The sequence below is a fragment of the Xyrauchen texanus genome, chromosome 14, assembly GCF_025860055.1.
Source record: "Xyrauchen texanus isolate HMW12.3.18 chromosome 14, RBS_HiC_50CHRs, whole genome shotgun sequence".
Lineage (NCBI taxonomy): Eukaryota > Metazoa > Chordata > Actinopteri > Cypriniformes > Catostomidae > Xyrauchen > Xyrauchen texanus.
In genome coordinates, this window is record NC_068289.1 from 14,082,183 (window position 1) to 14,106,802 (window position 24,620).

Genomic DNA, 24,620 nt, shown 5'->3' on the forward strand with positions numbered 1-24,620 from the left:
GAACCACTTATAACAACTCATTTTACTTCCGTAATATAAATTTAATGATTTGTTTATTGTCATTTGTATTGATTTCTTTAACAGCACAAATATACAAATTATATAAAAATAACCTTTCAGTGTTAGAACAGGGGGAATAAAGGGGTATAAAATAACCAATTACAGAGACTTTCTGAGCTTAACAAGATTTCTGTTATGTAGGGCAGGACATGATTTATCCATCAGGAATTGATTGGATTGTGAAAGTGTGTGTTACATAACAGAATGAAGCCAGGTGGTTGAAGAGACTTGTGATCAGCTGAAAAGTAATTTCAGAGCAGATCAGTGAATACATTTTGATCAAAGTTTGCAAAAGACATGTTTCTTTATTGAAATAACTTGCACCAATGAATTGTACACAGTAATGCCAGGAATATGGATTAAGACAGTAAATTGGTAAATACATTTTGATTTCATGTTGACTCCTTATCAGGTACAAAGGATGACATATTTTGCATTGTATGCATTGGTATTTTAGTGTTTGTTATACTCAGTGAACATTGCATGCATAGTACAGAACAATGCATAGGAGGAAGAAAGCCAGGTAGCCATTGCCACACAAGGCAATAATGAAAACCATGAGACATACTGAAAAAGGTCACTGCCTCCTATCACCAACATAATGCTCCAGTTAAGAGGAATAGGAGGAGAGGAACACAGAAGGGAAGATCACGAGAAACCCCTTGTAGCACTAGAAAGGTGAGAGGGGCACAGCAGGGACGTTTTTCAAGATAATGAGGGAGACAGAGGTTGTGTATCAGTTCTGTGAGTAAAAATAACATCTCAAGTAAAGGGGACATATACAGAACCAGGATTATTTCCAGCAGCATTTCATGTCTTCAAAAAAAGCTTTTTAGTTCTTGTATGTCATTTTATTGTCATACTCTTTTTCCCTTACTATAAATTGGATTTGAGTTTTGTCAATACACTTTTTTCCCCCACATCCATATTTTAACAACTCATATCTAGTTCTAAATGTAAACATTTTCTGATATCTGGTCACCTAACCTAAGTCTATAAACTGGTGTCTAATTCAACTCTTATTTCAGAATTAATAGCATTAATATCAACTGTACCCTTCATTTATATCTGTGCATGTCCAAACAAATTCATTCTGGATCTGCAATATGTCAAGCAGTTGTAAAATGTCAAGAAGGGAGCCAGAAGACACTATGTATACAGTATACAAACATTCAAAGGGATGGCAATAAAGCAAATACATTGGTAAAAGCACTGCCTCATATACATTTTGAGACACTCAAGGCTAGTTTTATGCACATTTGTTTGAACAGAATGTTAAGGACTTGAATGAGAATTAATAATTTTATTGATTTAATGTGCAGAATTGTCAAATTGCAGCATATTGAGTGAGCATCTCCAGAGAATTGTGGGAAAAGAATGAGCATGTCTTTTTTATTCTTAATAGATATATTTAGAGGAATATTTTATTAATGTAAACACACTGGATTATGTGTATTATTAAGTGGAGGTAGACAAATGGGACAAAACATTGCATATGTGTCAAAAGATCAGATGTGTGCATTGAGGCTGGCTTGGCATGTAAACACAGCCTCCGTGTTTGAATTATAAAGGTGGCGTGTGCAATTTTCAAAATACATTCTCCTTTCCCAATTTGTCATGTTTCCCCAACATGACAAATCACACCTCAAGCATTACAATTTGTTTGTTATTGAGCATTGTGAAAGACATGGTGACACTGGAAGCATTTTACATTACCTTGTTTGAATCTGTGGAGGATGTCATGAAGTTTTAGCCTGATAAGTTGAAATCAAGTTGCCTTAAATCAGTGGTAATCGAGTCAATATCACAACATCATGGGAGGGGTAAATATATGGCTCTGTGGTGCTTTCAAAACCTTGTTTGTTTGAGCATTACTACAACATTGGCTCAACCAATGGTGTGAGTGTGGGGCAGTTTTCCACTCCAATGAAAGAAAGGGAAAATGTTTGAGGAAACTTTTTGAAAACTGTTTTTCAATTGAATTCCATTTTGTGCTGTTAGTAGAACTGAAATTACACACATTAACCTTAATTCCAGACTGTAAGAATGTAAGTTATGTGCCAGTGAAAATAGAGATTTCAGATAGATATTGAAATGCAGTGAAACTGGTTGAGATTTGACCAAATATTGAGCCTGTCAAGTAGAACACCTTGTACCTTTTTTGCTTCTGTAATTTCAGGAGCTTACTGAGAAAGGACCATTTCTAAAACCATTTAAATTGTTATTCATTGGAAATTACACTAAATTATGCTGGGTTATTTATTTTGGGAAAGCATCTACAGCTATGTTCAGACTGACCAAAAGAGTATGGGAGAACAAATCCCTAATGCTCAACACAAAAGTTCAGGTGTACTGTGCCTTTGTCCTTAGGACCCTCCTCTATGGGTCTGATTCTTGGGCAACATACGCCCATCAAGTACACCGACTAAACACATTCCACCTCCGCTGTCTCAGGTGCATCCTCAGTATCAGATGGCAAGATCACATTCCCTACACCTCATTCCTCAACATGGCCAACATTCCTAGCACGTACTTTCTACTCAGTCAAAGGCGCCTGAGATGGCTTGGACACGTGCGTCGCATGCAGGATGGCAGAGTACTCGAGGATGTCTTGCATGGCGAGCTGGCGTTAGGCACATGAGCCACTGGTCGCCCAGTCCTGCACTTCAAAGATGTCTGCAAACGGGACATGAAGAGCTGCGATATCAACCCGGGTGACTGGGAGCAAACTGTCGGTGACAGACTCAGCTGGCAGCAGGCTGTGAAAATAGGTCTCAGGAGAGGTGAGGAGAAAAGACACTGTCTGGCAGACCAAGAGGGAGCGAAGCAAAGAAAAAGCAGCGAATACCTCTGGAGCTGCTACCGCATTCACTTGCAATTAAGGTGGCAAGGATTGTCACTCAAGGTTTGGCCTACTACGTAATTCTAGGTGCTGCAAAACTTACAGTTGACCTCGTAAGGTGCAAAAGAATTGTCTTTCGAGACATACAGGCCTATAAAAAATAAATAAAAAATGTCACGGTGTTTGGTAGCTTTTAACCAAACTCTGCTAGGTTAGTGACTGGATCATTAATGTCACTGACATTAGAAATCCATCATAACTAACCCAAGCTGCTGAGTCAAAACAACCCACTGCGGGTTGATTTGTGCAAAACTGAATAAAAATTGTTTATTAACTATAAATTTTTCCTCCTGCCCTGATAAAACTTCCTGAATGTAATCATCCTAAATGCACTAAATGTAATCTGTTTCACTAAGCCACATCAATTATGTTTTTAAGAATTTCCCCTTGATAAGGGTAGTCTGTCAACACAGACACATAGCTCATACTTTGAGCAATTACCCCTTAAAAAAGGTTAGTTGGTTTCCATTGGCTCAGCGCATGAAGCAATGGCCCATTTGCAAGGGTAGTTGGTTCGCACTAATATCTTTCAGGCATTGCTCCCTTTTTTCGCAAGTGGTTGTCTGTTTGCACCATCAAATTGATTAGACGTTGTCCATTTTTTTGTTGTTGCAGGGGTTATCAGTTTGCTTCCTTGACAAACGTCATTGTATGTTTTAACTAAATAATTATTTAGATAATCATTAGTAGAGGAAGCCATTGTTTAAACAATGCTTACCCTTTCACAAGGGCTCAACATTTCACAAAAGCTAGTCTACCCTTCCATAGGGAAAGGTCACAATTACATGCATTATTGTAAGGGTAGTATGCTTGCACAGTCATATACAGGGTTATTTGTATCATTCATATTTATTTCTGCTTCTTTTTTATTTGTTCTTCTCCTTCTGAAGACCTGGTTTGTTGTTCTGAGTTGAATTAACTGGTTTTGTTTCTTTTTTTTAGGGGTAATTCTGGCAGAAGTAGAATAGATACAATAATTCCTAAACACCAAAGGAACTAATGATAAGATTAATATCCTTCTGAAGAATCTCAGTGCTAGAAACTAGCAGCTGAAGTTTATTTTAACAAGGTCCCTGAACAATTTAGTCTGATCTAAACAGTTTAAGCAGCACATTTGAACATAGATTGTTTTTTGAACGTAATGCTGGCATTGCAGAGGCTGGTACTGAAGGGTGGAGCAGTTAAAATATACTGGACTAAACAGCAAACTCTCAGCTATTTGCAAACACTGGTATTTACACAGAAGGCACAGCAGCAAAAAAAAAAAAAAAAAACAGGCTTAATTCTAAGGGACTGTAAGATGGCCCTAAAATGCTAAACTTTACTGTATAAGTGGACCTCAAGGAAATATATAAAAAATAAAATAATGTATGATGTGTCCTCTTCATAACCAGGATAAGTAAAGACCTAAACACTGACTGATAACTGATGTTACCTGTTGTTTAGGGAAAGACAAAAATGTTGGATAGAAGAGTGCCTCATGTTTTTATGAGTAAAACCAATAGGATTTAACCACCTGTTGGTTATCAAACAATTTAAACTTCCTAATATTTACCATGTATATTGGAATCTTTGTATGTTGCAGCATTTACATTTATGTTGGTATTTTGTATTATTTTGTTAAAACCATTCCAACCCATCCTTGGTTTTTTCTTCATATATGCTCCTTATCACTATTATGTTTTCATAGTAGCTAGAGAAGTGTGTGAAATATCATTAAATATAGACTCAATACTAATAATTATTACTATGATCTTGCAGTCAGTAATTGTCACACAGCCATCTTAAATGTAATCCAAAATGTAGTGTCCTTTGTCATATCCCCGGCAACCAGGCATTCACAACAGCTGTTCTCATTTTAATTAACCCTTGTTGTTTAGAACAGACAAACAGGACTTCTGTTCAACCTTTTTTATTTGTAAGCCAGCCCATAGGAAATAATTAAATGAGATCTCTTTAATATCTTAATAGTTTCTACTAGACAGCAATGAGATGAAGTGAAGACTTTAGTGTAGGTTTCCTGCTTCTCAGATTTTTCTCCTGAGAAAGAGTAACCTCACTCTGTCTCCTCCAGTGTTTTAGAAGAGATCTCCACAATGTATTAAATTGTGCTCTGATTTGCCAAGATACCTGCAAAGTCTGCAGTCGAAAGTCAAAAGTTTCAATATAAACTCATCCATTTCTCAAGATATTTTATTCATATTCATTTTGTGGCCTGGTTTCCAGTCAGCAATCCAGTTCATACCAAATGTGTTCAATGCAGTTAAGGTCTTGGCTTAGTGCAGGCCTATTGAGATCTTCCACACTAAACTTAATTAACCATTTTTAATGGAACTCGCTTTGTGCAAAGGGGTATTGTCATGCGTGACAGAAAAGGCCCTCGCTCTACTTAAAATGTTTTTTTAAGGACATTGCATGTGTTTATGCACCTGTTAGTAATGGCTGTAGCTAAAATTGCCAAACCCTTTCATTAAAAGGGGGTGTCCACATACTTTAGTTTTGGCTAGGTAATGAAATTGTGTTTCATTTGAGGGTACATAGAAGTGTCCATGCTGCAGATCCACTCATGTTCTTTGTTCATCGCAAACAGAATTCAGTGAATCCCTTTCTTCAAACTTTATCATTTGCCCATATTTGATCTTTTTCCTCACCAGCTGGTTTTCAGCGCCATCTGCTGGACCCTATGAAGAATTTCCATTACACACTGCGAAAACTGCACTTGCATGAAGAGGAGTACGTTCTGATGCAGGCTATCTCACTTTTCTCAGCAGGTACTTAAAACATGAACAGTGGTGTGTGCGTGTGTGTATAGTTGGAGTAATCTCAGGTGTTGTTGATCACAATATCTATGTACATGTTTGACAAAGTTTGAAAACCATAAACTTTCCAAATACATTTTGTCTTAATTTAAACAATATATCTATTGCTATATAGTTTAAAAACTCAACAAACATATTTTTGCTTGATAATTCTATTTTAAAAATAAATTCAACTTGGTTTTATATTTAGATATATAATGTAAAGATATTCATAATTTTTTTAGTGTGGCTTAAATGTCCAAATACTTTTGGGGCCACTGTATAATTTCCCAGTCATTTAACCTTACTCTTGTGATTGTATCCACAGATCGCCCTGGCGTGACACATCACAATGTGATTGACCGGAACCAGGAAATACTTGCTGTCACACTGAAAACCTATATAGAGGCCAAAAGGACAGAGCCAGATAAACAGTAAGGACAACGCTTTTCTTGCTTTCTGTCTGTCATGCATCATTTTATAACTTTATTATTCATTCAGTTCTCTCTGGAATATGGTATTGAATCCCTCAAAATCTAAAAGGCTGGGGCTTGTTGCAACATACTGGCCAAGAACCCCCCACTTAGACAGAAGGAGCCATCTACTGAAATGTAAAGCGATCTGTCAGTTTGTTTTGTTATTGCATGCAGTGAGTTTAGCGGCGGGGTTATCTGAGGTGCATTATACAGTATAATGGGGAAAAACATTTTCGTAAATCATTGTCCAGCATTTTCCATGAGTGATTGATGAGAAAACAGGATAATTTTGTAAAGATTATTACTACAGTGTAGTGCAGATAAGTACAAACTATTTTACAGACTTAATGAAAAAATAAAGCAGAATACTGTATACATTTCTGCTCGTGAATATAAAACTTACTTGCTACTAAGTGTGTCAAGTTACTAACCTAGAAAATTTGGGCAAATCCAGTGATAAGTATTTAATTCTTAACCCTACATACCTCAGGTCTTTAGTGAACGGGGACCTCATTCCAGTACCTTTTTTTTATAGATTTTTTTTTTCAGCTATCCTCCCACCTCTTCAATATTTCTCAAAATTTCCCTTGTGAAAATTGTAATGAAAGATGTAAAAATAAAAAATATTTTTATAATTGCTTAGTTACTAAAAGTTTATAGGACCGCTAGTGATCTGAGATATGTAACAGAATCACAATAAATATTTGCACTTCCATAAGGCCTATTTCTTTGTTTTTTATCACAGGATATTTTTATTTAATTATTACAATATAAACATAATATATTAATACAAATTACTACTATATCTTGTCGATGTTCTGTGCAATGATGGTGAATTATCAGTATCCCATATGCATGTGCATATAGCCTATATATTATAAATGCTATTTGTTACTTAAAGGGATAGTTCACCCAAAATGGAATATTCTCTCATGATTTTCTCACCCTCATGCCATCCCAGATGTGTAGGACTTTCTTTCTTCAGCTGAACACAAATGAAGATTTTTAGAAGAATATCACAGCTCTGTAGGTCCATATAATTGAAGTGAATGGTGACCAGAACTTTGAAGCTCCAAAAAGGAGATGAAGTCATCATAAAAGAAATCCATAAGACTCCATGTCTTCAAAAGCAATCTAATCTTCTTTTTTTTTTGTGAGAACAGACCAAAATGTAATTCCTTCTTCACTGTACACCTTGCCTGTGCAGTGTTTAGGCACGATCATTATTTCAAACTTGATTACACATCCTAGTGCTTGACACATGCGCAGAGCGCTAGATGGCGTTATAGAAAGTGTAATTGAGCTTTTAATCCTGATCGCCAAGGATACTGCTCTCAAGATAAGCAGTTTTCTTTTGTCTTTTCTCACCCAAAACCAACTGGATTACTTCAGAAGACATGGATTAAACCACTGGAGTTGTATGGATTACTTTTATGCTGCCTTTATCTGATTTTTTGGGCAACAAAGTTCTGATCACCATTCACATGCATTTTATGGACCAACAGAGCTGAGATATTCTTCTAAAAATCTTCATTTGTGTTCAGCAGAAGAAAGTCAGTTATACACATCTGGCATGATATAAGGGTGAGTACATGCTGAGAGAATTTCATTTTTGGGTGAACTATCCCTTTAAGGTGGTTTCAGAGATTTTATTTGATTTACAATTGATATTTGACGAAAGAGGAAATGTGGAAGTAAACTATAGCAAGTACAACACATTAACAGTATGATATGGTTAATGACTTTTAAGTGTGTACTACTGCAATTATATAATTTATACGTTTATGGGCGAAACACCCATGTACAGTTTTTAAAGGTTAAAATCACTTGTATTAACCTGGTACCAAATAAACATGAGCATAGTACGGATGTTTCCTGTGCGTATTATCTGGAATATAACGTGTCCCTGAGATTTGGAAAGGTGCTATATACTTGATTTATATTTTAACATAAACATTGTCTTTCGTGAAACTTTCTTTGATTTGAATCTTCTCCTTGACTAGTCTGCTGTACCCAAAGATCGTGGCGTGCCTGACTGAGATGAGGAGTATGAATGAAGAGTACACTAAACAGGTGTTGAAAATCCAGGACATTCAGCCTGTGTCACCCCTTTTGTTGGAAATTGTAAGCAAAGACAGTTAAGATTTTACAGAGTTGATGAGACTCTAATTACAGGCCTTGAAATCTTTAGCACGCTATTAGCAGCTGTGCACATCCGTGCTGCTTTTACCTTCATCTGAGGATGTTAAAGATTGAGGATGTTTGAGAGGGGCCTTGAGAAGCAGTTAAGGACTTTGTGCCTACTGACACTGAACTACTGAACAGCAACACATATGGTATCTTGTGAAATTGTATTTTTATAATTGGTGTTTTGAATGTGAAAGTGAAGAGTTATAGTAAAAAAAGGACTTTCACCTGTTTTTCACCCACACCTATTATATTGCTTCTAAAGACAAAGATTTAATCACTGGAGTCATATGGATTATTTTTATGCTGCCTTTATGTGATTTCTGGACCTTAAAAGATCTGATCACAATTCACTTGCATTGTATGGACCTACAGATCTGAAATATGAAATATTCTTCTAAAAATCTTTGTTTGTATTCTGCAGAAGAAAGTAAGTCATACACATCTGGGATGGCATGAGGGTGAGTAAATGATGAGAAAATTTTCATTTTTGACAGTTCTAAGGATCGCACAATTTTTCCACATTTGGCAATTGGGGGGATGTGCTTAATTGTCATGATAACATGATAATTTCAAGATGCAAACAATTTTAAGGTCTTAAAACAGGCTTCTTTTTCATTATGCAAAATGTATCTATTTTCTCTTCATTTTGGGATGAAATATGACCACCAGATGTGCTTTTGACAAGCTTTGTGGGATTCACCCAGTGATGTGATTGTATTTCTGAAGAGTTGTAGCTAGTCGTTCATGTCTGTTGTGAATTTCTTGTATTAGAAAAAAACTTGCTGTATTTTGTGTAATGAATGAATGTCTATACTTTTAAAGAATCTCTTCTAAAGAAATTTTAAGAGACCGCAAACTAATGATGAAACCCAGAACTTGTCACAAAATGACCATGACAATACACTCAGGTTATTGATATTTACATCGGTTAGCGTGTGTCCCTCTCAGGAAAATAAAGTTTAAAATTCTACGAAACTTGGAGAATGTGTAATTGTTTTTATTTCCTAACAGAAATGCACACTAATATGGGCATCATTTAAAATGACTGGCAACAGAATCCCTTTTGAACAGCTTAGAGGAGTGGAAACCAAAAAAGGAGAAATTGGACTGAAATTCAAATAGCAGCGTAGTGGAGCATGTTCAGGCGGGGGAAAATAAAGACACATTGCAAATGCAAAGTCATTTCCAAGCTATCCTACTGTTTATTTAATGCAAATTACAGTACCAGGTAACTAGTCTCTGAATCCAAGTCACACCAAGGACCAAAACGGACATATTTACAAGGAGAGGAGACATTTAGCATACCTTCACAGAAAAAGAATATATTTAAAATAAAATAAAATTTCAGTCACAAACAGAGTCATTCAAGTAATATTAATGGTATACAGGTTGTATTTTTTGTCATTTTTCTTATTCCAATAAGTCTGTATTTAGCCCACAGTCCTTAAAACAATTTTTTGTCTTTGTTTTTTTATTTTTATTTTGGTAATTATTTTTAACCCCTGTGTCTTTACATATTTTACTCTAACTTTAGTCACGAGAAGTGGTCACACCATTCGTGGAAAGCAACACATCTATGAATGCATATCTTACAAGCAAGCTTTACACAGAGAGTGCAGGGACGAGGGAATGATGTGACATCTCTACTGCGTACTGTTGGCTGGCCAACATACTGTTCATTGCCGAGATAAACAAGCAAAAACACAAAGAAATCATTATTGCCCCCAGGGATATCGCAGTTACAGTACATCACAACACACTCGTAGTTGGTTCACTTTGGTAGTGGAACAAGTGTAAAAACATACATTGTGACAGTGGGATCTGATCTCTACTTCGTCCACACGCAAATACATCTTTGTGCCAATACTTTAACATTGTGATCGCTACTTGAAAACAAAATGAGAAAAAACATCTACAGAGATGCTAGAAATGAGTGTGGTTTCGAAGGAAATTAAGTGGTAGTAGTTACTATAAAAGAACAGGAGCATCACTTTGCCAGCACAAGAGACTTGACTTATCATCAGCACTTGCAGAGGGTCACAGGAAGGGAAAGGGCATGGTCTGTCTTGAGTGATGCAAGGAAGGGGTGTGGTCTAGGGACAGGAAGTGTATGGAAGCAAAGGCACTCCAAACTATACATACCCTATACATTACTAGTTATAGATACAATAATATAGCTGGCACCTACTGTACAGATAAGAACTATATGGCTGGAGAAAGTTCCTTGTCTACAGTATCCAACAAAAAGTACATTTTTGCCCTGATCTTTTAAATCTGTTTTTTTTTTTTTCATTTAATCCCTCATTTTTGTTTTCATTCATTAACAGTTCTCAGGTCAGCATATTTATATAGCAGAACACACGCATACACACATTCACACACACGCTCAAAAAAATTATACAAAAAAACCTAACAAAAATAAAAAGTACAGAATTTGGTGAAGAGCAACTGTGCTGTACTGTATAAACATGGTTTTTTGTTTGTACATTTTTTTGTACTGTTATACTTTGCATATTAAGACGTTTTAAGAAAAAAAGTAAATTTCTTCCATATGCAGGTTGAGACAAGATAAAGAAAAGAAAGAAATGCTCATGTAGTGGTTATAACAACACAGCCACTACAGTTTAACATTGTAAATGGAGCACAGGCTTAAAAAACAAAACAAAGATAGTTCATGAGTTTACTCTGCCAACCAGAACATGAAATTGAATTCGTTTTCAAACGAGAAACAAATATTGATGCTTTTATGAATATTTCTTCATTCCTTTTGTTAAGCTGTGTGAATAAGAACAATGCCTAACATGTATTTTTGAATATTACGATATCAACGCACATGCGACAATAAATAACAAAAGAGGGGAGGAGTTTAGGACAGGAAGGAAGTCTATAATTCTTATGGGGCGAACAGAAAGCAGCACGAAAGGAGGTTGTATTTTTGTAGAAAACTGCTCAAGTAGAGTGTCCAAGTTCTTAGTCATATACATCCTGTATATTTTTGGTCAGCAGCAAAATTAGCTGCTCCACTGCAAAACCATGATGGATTCTGAACGAATGATGCTAGATATATATCTAAATATAATATACAGTCTCTCACAAAAGTGAGTACACCCCTCACATTTTTGTAAATATTTGATAATATCTTTTCATGTGACCACTGAAGAAATGACACTTTGCTACAATGTAAAGTAGTGAGTGTACAGCTTGTATAACAGTGTAAATTTGCTGTCCCCTCAAAATAACACAACACACAGCCATTAATGTCTAAACCGCTGGCAACAAAAGTGAGTACACCCCTAAGTAAAAATGTCCAAATTGGGCCCAATTAGCCATTTTCCCTGTCATGTGACTCGTTAGTGTTACAAGGTCTCGGTTGTGAATGGGGAGCAGGTGTGTTAAATTTGGTGTCATCTCTCTCACACTCCCTCAAACTGGTCACTGGAAGTTCAACATGGCAAAGAACTCTCTGATGATCTGAAAAAAAAGAATTGTTGCTCTACATAAAGATGGCCTAGGCTATAAGAAGATTGCATAGACCCTGACACTGAGCTGCAGCACGGTGACCAAGACCATACAGCGGTTTAACAGGACAGGTTCCACTCAGAACAGGCCTTGTCATGGTCGAACAAAGCTGAGTGCACTTGCTCAGCATCATATCCAGAGGTTGTCTTTGGGAAATAGACATATGAGTGCTGCCAGCATTGCTGCAGAGGTTGAAGGGGTGGGGGGGTCAGTCTGTCAGTGCTCAGACCATACGCCGCACATTGCATCAAATTGGTCTGCATTGCTGTTGTCCCAGAAGGAAGCCTCTTCTAAAGATGATGCACAAGAAAGCCCGCAAACAGTTTGCTGAAAACAAGCAGACTAAGGACATTGATTACTGGAACCATGTCCTGTGGTCTGATGAGACCAAGATAAACTTATTTGGTTCAGATGGTGTCAAGCGTGTGGGGCGGAAACCAGGTGAGGAGTACAAAGACAAGTGTGTCTTGCCTAGAGTCAATGGTGGCCACACAAAATATTGACACTTTGGGTCCAATTTGGACATTTTCACTAATGGTGTTCTCACTTTTGTTGCCAGATTTGTTGTTATTTTGCTGGGATAGCAAATGTACACTGTTATAGAAGCTGTACATTCACTACTTTACATTGCAGCAAAGTGTCATTTCTTCAGTGTTGTCACATGAAAAGCTATAATCAAATATTTACAAAAATGTGAGGGGTGTACTCACTTTTGTGAGATACTGTATATATATCTAAATATAATATTATATTTATATATATATATATATAATGCTGGAATAATGTAGAGATTTTGCTCTTATGGAAAGAAATTGGTACTTTATTCACCAAAGTGTCATTCAACTAATCACAATGTAAAGTCAGGACATTAATAACTTGAAAAAGAACTATTACAATTTGAAATAAATATTCAGAACTTAAACTACCTCAAAGACTTCTCATCAAAAAATCCTCCATGTGCAGCAAGGACAGCAGCTTTGCAGATCCTTGATATTCTAGCTGTCAGTTTGTCCAGATACTCTGGTGACATTTCACCCCACACTTCCTGTAACACTTGCCATAGATGTGGCTGTCTTGTTGGGCACTTCTCACGCAGCTTACAGTCTAGTTGATCCCACAAATGCTCAATGGGGTTAAGATCCATAGCACTCTTTTCCAATTATCTGTTGACCAATGTCTGTGCTTCTCTGCCCACTTTAACATTTTCTTTTTGATTTTCTGTGTCAAAAGTGGCTTTTTCTTTGAAGTTCTTCCCATAAGGCCTGCACCCCTGACTCTTCTCTTTACTGTTGTACATGAAACTGGTGTTGAGCAGGTAGAATTCAATGAAGCTGTCAGCTGAGAACATGCGAGGCATCTATTTCTCAAACTAGAGACTCTGATGCACTTATCCTCTTTTTTAATTGTACATCTGGCTTTCCACAACTCCTTCTGTCTTTGTTAGAGCCAGTTGTCCTTTGTCTTTGAAGACTGTAGTGTACACCTTTGTATGAAATCTCTAGATTTTTGGCAATTTCAAGCATTGTATAGCCTTCATTCCTCAAAACAATGATTGACTGATGAGTTTCAAGAGAAAGCTTCTTTTCTGCCATTTTTGGCCTAATATTGAACTTAAGACATGCCAGTCTACTGCATACTGTGGCAACTCAAAAACAAACAGAAAGACAATGTTAAGCTTAATTTAACAAATCAAAAAGCTTTCTGCTGCGTTTGATATAATGACAAGTGATTTTCTAGTACCAAATTGGCAATTTAGCATGATTACTCAAGGATAAGGTGTTGGAGTGATGGCTGCTGGAAATGGGGCCTGTTTAGATTTGATCCAAAATGACTTTTTTCAAATAGTGATGGTGCAGTTTTTTACATCAGTAATGTCCTGACTATACTTTCTGATCAGCTGAATGCAACTTGGTGATTTTAAAGTACTGATTTCCTTCCAAAAGAGCAAAATCTGTACATTACTCCAAACTTTTGGCTGCCAGTGTGTATGTATATATAATATATATATATATATATATATATATATACATATTACATAATGCAAAGTAATATATAAACTGTGAATGTATATATCATACAAGAACACAGAGATAGAGGCATGTTGATAACGTCTAACAGAATGGCTTGAAAGCACTTAAAACTCTTAAATCATCACGCCGTATTTCTCGGTTGGCTTTTTTGTTGGAACATGCAGTTTTGTTTAGCGTTTACTTTTATACCTCTTGTGTATGGTAAGCGTGCCTTAATAGTTTATTAGATACAATTATTATAGTATTACGATTTGTGTTGCATTATTTCCTCGTTTTGTAGGTGGCATTGTTTTGTAAATATACATACACACTACATACATACAGTATATATGTATACGGGGTGTATATAGGGTGCTCCTAACCAAATTCAAGTGATGCTCTATGAGAGGCCCCAAAACAGATGAAATGGAGGAAAGAGAGATAGAATGTGTAGATCGAGACAGACCAGATGAGAGAAGGAGAGTCCAAATAAATGAAAAGGAAGTGGAAGGATCTGGCTACCAGATTGCTTAGATAACAAGATTGTTCTCTGAGAATGAACAACGTTCCGGCTGGTCACAGACCAGTTTTTATGGTTTGACCCCCCCCAATTTCTCACTGCTCTCTCTTCCTGTCACTCTGTCGCTAGATACACTAGACGAGGCTTTTCCATGTTTAATTTTGAACTCTTTCGGGACTTCATAATAAAAGATATAACTGAAGGTTGGCTCTTGCAGTCTGAATAAAAGTGGTGTTTACATTATTCAAATCCTGCCCATTAAGCTGGTGAGCAGAGGGGGTGAGCGTGGCCTTGGAGAGTGGGTCAGGTCTGATTGGCTGGGCTCTCAGGTGGAGGTGTTGGAGGCGGAGGCGGAGGCAGCAGTTGTGGTCTGACCACGCTCTCCACTATTGGCATCTGGATGCAAAGAGAAAAGCCTTATTATAACACATTTTCTACTTTGAAATACATGAGAACAGTGAGGTACTGTGGGCCAAAAATTTTTTGGTCAATTTTGGACACTTAACGAACCAAATGTATGAATTGTATTGCATTAGAAAACAAAATATCAAACAAAATGGCATCTGCCAACAAATGATACTAGACCTTTTCTCAGAAATAACTTGTGCCATTTTTGCCATTATTATTAATCAACTGGTCAAAAGGCGATTTTTAGTGAACATGTGAAAGTTCCGTCAAGTTCATAAAGGTTCATTAACTATCGACAAGTCTGACAACCAGAAAGTAGTCTGAATACATTTTGTCTTAATTTTGAGGAAAATACCAATTGTTTATTAATTTAAAACCCAACAAACATCTTTTTTATTGAATCTTTCTTTAAATTTAATTTCACTAGGTTAGATTTTTTGTTAACTAATGCAATGACATTCATGTTTTGTGTCCAATTCCTTTATGGAAGTACTGTATATGACTTTGACATACATGTTTCATGTGAACAGGTGTTGCTCATATGCAGTGTTTTTGCTTATAACTTCTAGAGAAATAAACAGAACATAAAATATCACATAATATTAATTAAAGGAGGTGATTATCTCACAAGTTAACATATCTAACAAGCTCACACACAAAGAAGTAAAGAAAAGATAGATCATTAGATAACCCCCACAAAGCACAATGTGCACACAGCATCTGGCTACAAACTAGTAAGCAAACATGTGCATCATGGAACATTAAACCAATCAGATTGGGTTTAGATTGCTCCAAACAGTGGTGATAGTCCTCCACGTTTGGGCAGAGAGTCATGTGATCAATCACTCTAATTACATTTGGCCACCAATAGATGGTGCCAAGTACATGATACAAACTCAATGATGGCTCAAATGGCACAGAATGAAACTCATGTGAAATCTCATTACTAAACTCATGTTTGCATGCTATGCAAACCTTTAGTCACTGTTGTATTTGCATGTGTAATTATTTCCTATGTATAATTATGTTTTGTTTGTTTGGAGAGGCTTTTGGGCACTTGGGAGACTTTTTAGACACTAGGACAAATCATTTGTTTAATGCTATAACTTTGGATTGCTTTGTCGTATCAACGCTAAATTTTACTCAGTTACAGGTGACATGATGGGGGGTAATTGTTTTTAAATATTTTTTGTGATTTTCAGAAATTTCTTAAACTGAGAGTCTCAGAATGTATCATAATCTACATAATTAAAATATCTGAGAAAGTTTTCTTTAAAATGATACTAAACACTTTTTTGACAAAAAACTTCCAGTCGTTCTTGATTAGAGACCACAAAGAGTCAATTTGAGCCAAAAAAATATTGTAGATCATGACTAGAAAAGACATTTCGCTACTAAAAAAATTCCATGATGGTTCATAACTTTTACAAAGGGATAGTTATCTCAACCAAAAAGGACAATTCTATCATAATTTACTTTGTTAATTTGTTTGGCTGTCAATCCCTAACATTCAGCCTTTTATGTTCCATGGAAGAAAGAAAGTCATATGGGTTTGGAACAAAATAAGGATGAGTGAATGATAACATTATTTAATATTTTTGGGTGAACTATTCCTTTAAAATATTATTGCTTTCCATGACATTTCCAGGCCTGGAAATAAAAAATAAAAAATTCCCTGTTATGCTTTCCATGACCTTGACCTGAAAAGGGTATAAACAAGGGGCAAAATCAAGGACTAACCTGAAGTGGCAGAGGCATTGGTGGGAGTAGACCCTGTCTGGTTACGTGCATGAGCAGGAATTAGGATAGAGGCCAGGGAGGGGTTACTGGACAGCTCTGAGTGAACAAAAGAGAGTAAAGGGATTAAAACAGAAAAACAGAACAAGGGTTTGCAGTCAGAGATTTAAAAAAATTTGTTCTTTCTTGTTTATCATAAAACAACTGATCCTGATTATCCTCAACATGCATTTGACAGCAAATCATTAGCATTGTGTATTGATAAAAGCAATATGAAATAACATCAAACCTTGAGTTGTGAAATTGAACAGGGATGGTTTCTCACGTCCATTAGGAAGTTTTACATTTGGATCCCGCAGTTCATCAAAAAAGGAATGAGCGCAGGCCTCTAGTGGGGTCAGTCTAGCAGTGGGTGTGTACTCCAATAGTCGGGAGCACAACGCAATGGCTTCAGGAGGCGTACGGGGTCGGAACACCTATAAACCAATCAGAAGACAGTCAGACACCCAATCAACACATGAAGTATCTTAAGTTTAACAAGTAAACAAACCTAAATGCAGAATGCTACTGTGATTCATTTATGTGCTATTTCATATTTAAAAAAAAGGGTATTTTTTCTGAAATCAGTATCAATAAACAGCAGGGGCCTCGTTTATAAAATGCACGTCCAATCAGATATAATAACTAAATTCAGTGGATTTGATCCTGCATATACAGTGCATCCGGAAAGTATTCATAGCGCTTCACTTTTTCCAAATTTTGTTATGTTACAGCCTTATTCCAAAATGTATTAAATTAATTATTTTCCTCAAAATTCTACAAACAATACCCCATAATGACAACGTGAAAGAAGTTTGTTTAAAATCTTTGCAAATCTTGTAAAAAATGTATTAAGAATAAAAAATAAAAATCACATGTACATAAGTATTCACAGCCTTTGCTCAATACTCTGTTGAAGCACCTTTGGCATCAATTACAGCCTCTTTTTTGTGTATGATGCTACAAGCTTGGCACACCTATTTTGGGCAGTTTCTCCCATTCTTCTTTGCAGGACCTCTCAAGCTCCATCAGGTTGGATGGAGAGCGTCAGTGCACAGCCATTTTCAGATCTCTTCAGAGATGTTCAATTGGATTCAAGTCTGGGCTCTGGCTGGGCCACTCAAAGACACTCACAGAGTTGTTCTGTAGCCACTCCTTTTTTATCTTGGCTGTGTGCTTAGGGTCGTTGTCCTGTTGGAAGATGAACCTTCACCACAGTCTGAGGTCCAGAGTGCTCTGGAGCAGGATTTCAACAAGAATGTCTCTGTACATTGCTGCATTCATCTTTACCTCGATCCTGACTAGTCTCACAGTTCCTGCCGCTGAAAAACTTCCCCACAGCATGATGCTGCCACCACCATGCTTCACTGTAGGGATGGTATTGGCCAGGTGATGAGGTTTCCTCCAGACATGACACTTGACATTCAGGATAAAGAGATCAATCTTTGTTTCATTAGACCAGAGAATTTTGTTTCTCATGGTCTGAGAGTCCTTCAGGCGCCTTTTGGCAAACTCCAAGTGGGCTGTCATATGCCTTTTACTGAGGAGTGGCCTGATTGGTGGAGTGCTGCAGAGATGGTTTCTCCACAGAGAAATGCTGGAGCTCTGTCAGAGTGACCATCGGGTTCTTGGTCACCTCCCTGACTAAGGACCTTCTCCCCCGATCGCTCAGTTTGGCTGGGCGGCCAGCTCTAGGAAGAGTCCCGGTGGTTACAAACTTCTTCCATTTACAGATGATGGAGGCCACTGTGCTCATTGGGACCTTCAATGCAGCTTTCCCAGATCTGTGCCTCGATACAATCCTGTCTCGGAGGTCCACAGACAATTCCTTGGACTTCATGGCTTGGTTTGTGCTCTGACGTGCACTTTTAACTGTGTGACCTTATATAGACAGGTGTGTGCCTTTCTAAATCATGTTGTAGAAACATCTCAAGGATTATCAGTGTAAACAGGATGCATCTGAGCTCAATTTTGAGTGTCATGGCAAAGGCTGTGAATACTTATGTACATGTGATTTGTTTCGTTTTGAATTTTTAATAAAATTACGAAGATTTCAAACAAACTTATTTCAAGTTGTCATTATGGGGTATTGTTTGTAGAATTTTGAGGAAAATAATGAATAAAATCCATTTTGGAATAAGGCTGTAACATAACAAAATGTGAATACTTTATGGGTGCACTGTAAATGAGGCAGAAACTGCATAAAGCAACTGAAATATATGCTAACAAAATCTTGTGCCCATGTATCGGTATGCCAGTGCAATTTTCAAAATCTAAACATTCTTCAGCATCTCATCTGCTACTGATAAGGACATCAATGAAAATAAATTACTTCGCAGTGTAATAAATGGGAAGAGCGAGCAGAACACAATACAGGAAAAGAATGCATGTCTCCTTTTATTCAGAATATTATTACCATGTTAAAGGAAATTCCAGGTTCAATTCATGTTCAGCTCAATCAACAGACTTTGTGGCAAAAAGTTGAATACTACAAAAATTCATTTCCACTTGTCTTGTCTTTTCTTTAAATTTGTTTTATTAAAATCTGGGTTACTGTGAGGCATTTACAATGGAAGTGAATGAGGCCAATCTGTAAACATTAAAATACTCACTGTTTCAAAAGTGTAGCCACAAGACATAAAACATTGTGACTTTACACATGACTTTAGTGTGATAAAATCGCTTGCTAACATTTTCTGTTTAAAGTTATAGCCAATTTTACAACTTCGTTGCCATGACAACGTAATGGCATAAACCCATAACCCTCTGGGGTTGACGGACGTGCTGACGTGATATTTTCGTCATTACAGCGGAAACAACTTAAAATACTCCGTCATTTTTGGGCATACAGATAAGTGTAAGCCATCATTAGAGACTAGAAAGGGTCTACTTTTATTTGTGTACACTCACAATAACAACAAAACCTTATGCTTTTGTAAAATAAAGAAAATAAAAAGGGTCAGCTATCAGACGTCTCTGTCTCCACGAGCATATTTCTGAAACGCGTCACAAAAATGAACTGAAACGCCGCCAATACTTATCACACAAACATGAAACATATGTCTAAGAAAGCTTAACATTTCTACTTTTAAATAAAACTATTCAAATTTAAAACAAATATTCTCCTGCTATGTAATCTGTATGAAACAAAGCAATGTACAGTTTTCCTGGCTCAGCTAATTTATCACTAATATGATCACACCCACGGGCAGAGGGCCATTCATATGCTAATGTGCTGAGACGATCAAATCAAATGGTAAACGCTCCCGACAGTGAGGTTTGATGTAAACACAATTAATTAACTTTTCTGCATGTTTGTAACAATAAACAGGCGAGGAAACTCCTGGATAGTGACGAAGAGTTACAGTTTTTCCTCAGAAGAAGAGCGGGACTCCGATGAACGTTTATATTTTGAAGAGAGATTTGATCCAACTGAGGATACAATTTCAGAAGAGTAAGTCATTTAATTTTCTTTAGTTGACATGCTATTTTATATAAACGTACATATTGTACTAGTGGGACTGTTTCCAGACTTGCCAGCCAGGATTCAGAGTATTGACATTTGAAATATGACTCCTAATAAGCAAGTTTTAGTTACATTTAAATGCTGTTTCGGCTAAGCAAGTGTTTAAATTGTATGCTATATGATATAAATATGATATGTAATATGATATAAAATAATATGAATGTTTAGATTATATTTGATCTAGTGTATATGCTGCCTCATTATCATCAATGCTTGTGCTTACAAATATCTGTTCAGGTGTAAATGAGTAAAATGAACTTTAAATATGCCCATATTAGAAAATGACCATCTTATAATGATTTCTGAAGGATCATGTAACACTGAAGACTACAGTAATGATGCTGAAAATTCAGCTTTGATCACAAATTGCATTTTACAATATATTCAAATATGTAAAGAAAATGTATAGTCAGATTACTTTTTAACTTAAAACTTGATTTTGATCATTAAGTCTCCTCACATTCATTCTCTTTCTGTCACATTCCTCATTGATAGGCCCAAGGGAGGGGTCTTTTGTCTCCTCGGGTGTGAATCACCTCAATATTCATAATAGTTCACGTCTCCTCGCATATGACCTTTCTAACACTAAAATTGTCTTACAAAAGTTAAATTAGTATATTGTTTTGTATGAATGAGTGATCAGGATGGTTTGCACATCATTTTGTAGCAAAAACTCTAGGCTACAAGATCCAGTTCTCAAAAGTCTTGTGGACAAATGTTTAGTATGTGTTATATGGCCTTATTTCAATGACTTCAAACCACGCATAAACATTATTTTCTCAAATATACAAACATATACATACATGTTGCTCACATATTAGTGTAGTCCAGTTTGTGCTGAATACAGTGTTATCAGACTTTAGACATCAATGTTTTTAAGCAACTGAAAAAAGCAGAAATGTCAAGGCATGTGAAAACTTCTCCAGGGCCCAAAACACCCTCAGACCCCAGAGGGTTAAATGGCCATATAAACAACTTTTCAGCTCAAATAATACAAGAGTTTTAAAAGAAGAATTATTAAAAGTTTCACATTTCTGCATATAAACCCTTCAAGAATTGGACATATTCACTTCCATTGTAAGTGCCTCACCACTTTTATGTTTTATTTTTTTAGAAAAGGAGGAACAAGACTACATTATACCACAAATGGTGTAGATTGACCTTAACTTGTATTGAACCCAGAATATTCCTTTAACAGAAATACCCACTTTTTAGAATAAAGGTTAAATGAGAATATGGACCTTGGTTAGAAATTATGTGCATTTAAACGTGGTCAATAAATTAATCTAACATTAATTATGAAAGTCACTGATTGGGTTAATAAGGCATATGAACATAATGGTCAAAAACAGTACACATATGGATACATATATTAGATACATATATATGTGCAGAAACAGTAAATTGACACCACCAGGTTGCCAGATTTGAACAAGTTTGAAGGCAAACAACACTGTGTGCTGCAGCCATGGAAGCCAGCAAACAAACTTGATCAGAGATAACAGATTCCACCTGACCTAAAAATCATTGCCATCTGTCTAAAAACCACCATGACCAGAGGTTTAGTAAAACAAGGAAAAATATTGGAGATGCCTTTGTAAGATGAAAAATTATTTAAAACAGATGCTGAGTTGGCTAATTTGCTTTGTCAACATTCTGGCAACCCGCATTAGCTTCAAGTCTGGGTTGGGGCAGACAACTCTCCAATATTTTGAATTTGGACTGCAGTACCCATTTCAAATGCTTGTTATCAATCTTACATATAGCATCTTTAAGGATTAAGTTTGTATTCAGTAAATGAGACTTGGCCCATTAATTTCCCATTATGAATCTGTTAAATTAATCTGTACTGTTTCTGGGCAATAACAGTGGAAATGTCAAAAGCTTTTTTGTAGTCAATCCTTTAAGGTATTTGTCTATACAGACACTGGCTTTTAAAAAATAACCCTATACTGAGACATTTTCCCTGGAGCAAATAGTGTGACAGCTTCAAATTATTGAACTAACTCGGCTTCACACAATGGAGAAAGATAATTCATCCTCTTTCAGGGAGTCACAGACATTTGGGAATATCCTGTACAGCAGATAAGACTGTCATGGAGGGATGGGTTTGATTGGAAACAAGTCCAAACACACCCTGCAGTTCAGTCATATACTATAAACAATGACCACCAGGGGGCATGTGAGAGACCAAGTTATTTTTCATGGTTGGGTAAATTTAGTGTACCATAATTGTATAAAAGTGCAATGGCCAGACATATTTCATTTTTATATCTGCATAACACTTACTGAAGTATCTACTCTGAGGAAGCAGCATAATTAGCCTTTTGCATTGTAGAAATTCACACGTGCACCTCCATCATAAAATACTGCCTATGTAGGCAGCTCTATAAGGACACTTCGGTATCACACACAGAGCTATAAGGGGGAAAAATAAAAGTGTGGTTGGCAGGACCTTTGGGATAAAGATAATTGATATGAATGAAATGGGAGTCAGGATGACGAGTTGAACTAGGTGGACGAAGACATGGAGTGAAGATGGCTGTGCTAGAAGTAGTAAAATAGTTGACCTGTACCTGTTTACTCACCTTAGTCCATGGGTGAGCCTTAATCTGTGGGAATTTGAACTCTGTGTAGTTTGGGTTCATTTCCCGAATCTGCTCACGTGTGGGAGTGCCCAGCACCTGGAACAAGACCATGAGAGAAAGAAAGCTATTCAACAGTTAAGCTAATATAAGGGTTTTCTTCACTAACTAACTTTTTGTCATATGTCTTTTTATCTATTGCCCATAACTATCATTTATTTTTAGCTACTTTTTAAATCCTTCAGTGCATAGATTTTATGTTTTATCATTGGCTTAGAGCCAGGCATTCAATCTCATAATGTTAAAAAAAATCCATCATATTAATACAGTTCAATTTTATAACAGTGAAAATAATCCTACACATTTTCAACAGTATTTATTGGGTGAAAATTTGGCTTTTACACAAGTCGTGACTGTCCTTTCAGCTGTGCTGTCATTTCTTCCATGACCAACAATTTTGCCACTAAGTTTTATCATCAGTTAGTTTACTTGACTATAAAGAAGACAAAATGTGTGAAGTAAATAAAGAAAAATTAAGGTAAATCACTTATGCAAAATTTTCAATGTTTTTTCAAAGTGTGCAAAAAGTGTGAAAATATTATATAATTGTGTGTATTTAGGAAACATAAAATGCAGAAAGTAGTCTAGAAGTCTGCCATTTAATTCTAAAATATTTAAAATGTAATTTCGGAATGATAACTAAACAATCAAATTTGAGATGTGTTGTTTTATAAAAATAAGAATTCTCATACAATGCATGTACTGTATATTCACTGTTGGACATAGTGGACAAATGAAATAACCTTGTGAGAATGAAAAGTGTGTTTTAAAAGTTTTTCTTAAAGTCCACAGGGCCCATAGTTATAAATAATGTTAATAATCATGTTTAGAATTAACCGTCTGAACCTATCAACTGATTCTGACACAGCAATGTTGTCTTTCCTAACACTCACACAAACATTTTGATTACATCAGAGAGATGTGTCTGTGTAGTGGCGCCAGTACCTTGATGATTTCCACCAGCTGATCCACTCCGCTGTCGCCGGGGAAAATTGGTTGTCCTAGCAACAGTTCCGCCAGCACGCAGCCAGCTGACCACACGTCTGCAGTGAAAGCGGGTCAGAGAAATTGGGAGAATGAGGGAGGGGCTAAGCTGATGCTGATCAGGGCATTCTTATTAGCCAGAGGTCAATAACTCGTACACAAAACAAGAGTGTAGAGAAGCATAATCAGCTTAGTGCTTTCACAGCACGTCCTTGCAAAGACACATGAAGCAATAAAACATAAAATAATGCTTTAAATATCACAAAAAATCCATGAGTTGATGAATGACCCTTCAATACCACAATCTTAGGACAGACCATATTTTCTGAAGTAGTTGTTCACAGATTTTTTACAGATATCGATTGATCTAGAGATAAAGGTGGGCTGATGGCTGATATATATATACATATATATATATATATATATATATATATATATATATATATTTAAAAAATTATGATAAAATTTTAAAACAAAATTGCTGAAATTAAATCTGAAGTTTGTAATTTCTGCACCAAATAAGAGCCACTGAACAGAATTGCAAAAATAATGACTGTTTTCAAATAGGATTCCTGAACACCCATCATTCATTGGTCAGAAAACCAGATACTCCCTCAGGCCACTGATTGAGCTGGTTGGGATGCTCAAACAAACAGAGTCAAGTTTTGATTGCATCACAAAGGGAATCAATCTACTTACTTGAGCCATCACATGAAGCTGGGCTAGGAGAAAGTATTTTAATAGCTTTTAAGCTGAAGTATGTAACTTCTTGGTGGTAGAATACTTTCTTCTATCCCATCATAATAT

The 24,620-nt window shown here is 36.4% G+C and overlaps 2 protein-coding genes across 3 annotated transcripts in view; one reads left to right on the plus strand and one right to left on the minus strand.

Annotated features, from left to right (window-relative positions):
- The window catches only part of nr1i2 (nuclear receptor subfamily 1, group I, member 2), a 50,989-nt gene extending 38,430 nt beyond the window's left edge, over window positions 1-12,559 (plus strand). Inside the window, exons 7-9 of the mRNA XM_052142000.1 lie at window positions 5,617-5,733; window positions 6,089-6,194; window positions 8,240-12,559. Of these exons, the coding sequence (XP_051997960.1) occupies window positions 5,617-5,733; window positions 6,089-6,194; window positions 8,240-8,378 (362 nt within the window). The 3' untranslated portion in view covers window positions 8,379-12,559. The remainder of the gene's footprint in view (window positions 1-5,616; window positions 5,734-6,088; window positions 6,195-8,239) is intronic.
- Window positions 12,560-12,666: 107 nt separating this feature from the next.
- gsk3ba (glycogen synthase kinase 3 beta, genome duplicate a) overlaps window positions 12,667-24,620 on the minus strand; it is a 100,157-nt gene continuing 88,203 nt past the window's right edge. Inside the window, exons 7-11 of one of the 2 annotated variants that reach the window (XM_052141999.1) lie at window positions 23,775-23,872; window positions 22,773-22,868; window positions 16,909-17,095; window positions 16,623-16,718; window positions 12,667-14,870 (exon numbers count right to left, since the gene is read on the minus strand). In XM_052141999.1, coding sequence (XP_051997959.1) covers window positions 14,800-14,870; window positions 16,623-16,718; window positions 16,909-17,095; window positions 22,773-22,868; window positions 23,775-23,872 — 548 coding nt within the window. In that variant the 3' untranslated portion in view covers window positions 12,667-14,799. Of the gene's footprint in view, window positions 14,871-16,622; window positions 16,719-16,908; window positions 17,096-22,760; window positions 22,869-23,774; window positions 23,873-24,620 lie in introns of both variants that reach the window. The other variant, XM_052141998.1, reaches the window with a different exon arrangement.